The 1,188-nt window shown below is 41.3% G+C and overlaps 1 protein-coding gene across 1 annotated transcript in view; it reads left to right on the forward strand.

Annotated features, from left to right (window-relative positions):
* The window catches only part of ZYG11A (zyg-11 family member A, cell cycle regulator), a gene marked incomplete at its 5' end in the record, with an annotated part of 45,381 nt that overhangs the window by 4,378 nt on the left and 39,815 nt on the right, over positions 1-1,188 (forward strand). Inside the window, 1 exon segment of the mRNA XM_017504363.2 lies at positions 813-953. Within this exon segment, the coding sequence (XP_017359852.2) occupies positions 813-953 (141 nt within the window).

Consider the following 1,188-nt stretch of genomic DNA (forward strand, 5'->3'; position numbering starts at 1 on the left):
CTCTACTAAAAATACAAAAAATTAGCTGGGCATGGTGGCGCGTGCCTGTAATCCCAGCTGCTCGGGAGGCTGAGGCAGGAGAATTGCCTGAACCCCAGAGGCGGAGGTTGCGGTGAGCCGAGATCGCGCCATTGCACGCCAGCCTGGGTAACATGAGTGAAACCTCCGTCTCAAAAAAAAAAAAAAAAAAAATACATATTACTCATTTTTCAGTTGAGGTCTTAATTATAATGTAAATTCGTAGGGAGATGGCATTTGATTCTGACTCCAGCACTTAATTGCTTTGTTAAATTATAGTAGCACATTTCACCTCTCTGGACTCATATGTAGAAATGAGGCTGGTGAGAATGTTTATTGAAATTATGATTAAATGAGAACAACTTTGGAAAGCACCTGGAACTTTTTTTTTTTTTGAGATGGAGTCTCTTTTTGTCACCCAGGCTGGAGTGCAGTGGCATCATCTTGGCTCACTGCAACCTTGACCTCCTGGGTTCAAGTGATCTCCTGCCTCAGCCTCCCAAGTAGCTGGAACTACAGGTGCCCACCACCACTCTCAGCTAATTTTGCAATTTTAGTAGAGATGGGGTTTCACCATATTGGTTAGGCTGGTCTCTAACTCCTGACATCTGGTGATCCACCCACCTCGGCCTCCCAAAGTGTCGAGATTACAGACATGAGCCACTGCATCCGGCCAACACCTGGAACATTTAATTGAACATTTGTTATTATTGTCCCAAACACTGGATGCCCGAAAAACACTGTGCTCAAAAATGAGTGGTGAAACCTATTTGGTGTAACATCTTTATTTTCAGGTTACTGGAGGAGCCAATATGAGTCAGATTTCAGAAGCACTGAGCCGATACAGGAACAGATCATGTTTTATGAAGGAAGCCCTCTACAGGCTATTCACAGAGACATTTTCAGTGAAGGTAACCATGCCTGCTATTTTAAAGGTAATTGAAGAAAGACAGTTTTTATTATTACTTCTTAACTTGGTTCAGTTGATAATTGTTCACGAAACACACTGAGTATAATAAATTACATGCTTTATTCTGCAGTGAGTCAAGTGCCCTCATAGAGCAAAGAAAACAGTGTTAAGCTTAGCTGCCATAGTATCTCTTGCTTTGAGCATCTGGATTGATGTATGTGGAATAAATTTGAATCAGAACACTTTTTTTTTTTTTTTTT

The sequence above is a fragment of the Cebus imitator genome, unplaced genomic scaffold (assembly GCF_001604975.1).
Source record: "Cebus imitator isolate Cc_AM_T3 unplaced genomic scaffold, Cebus_imitator-1.0 Scaffold322, whole genome shotgun sequence".
Classification (NCBI taxonomy): Eukaryota; Metazoa; Chordata; class Mammalia; order Primates; family Cebidae; genus Cebus; species Cebus imitator.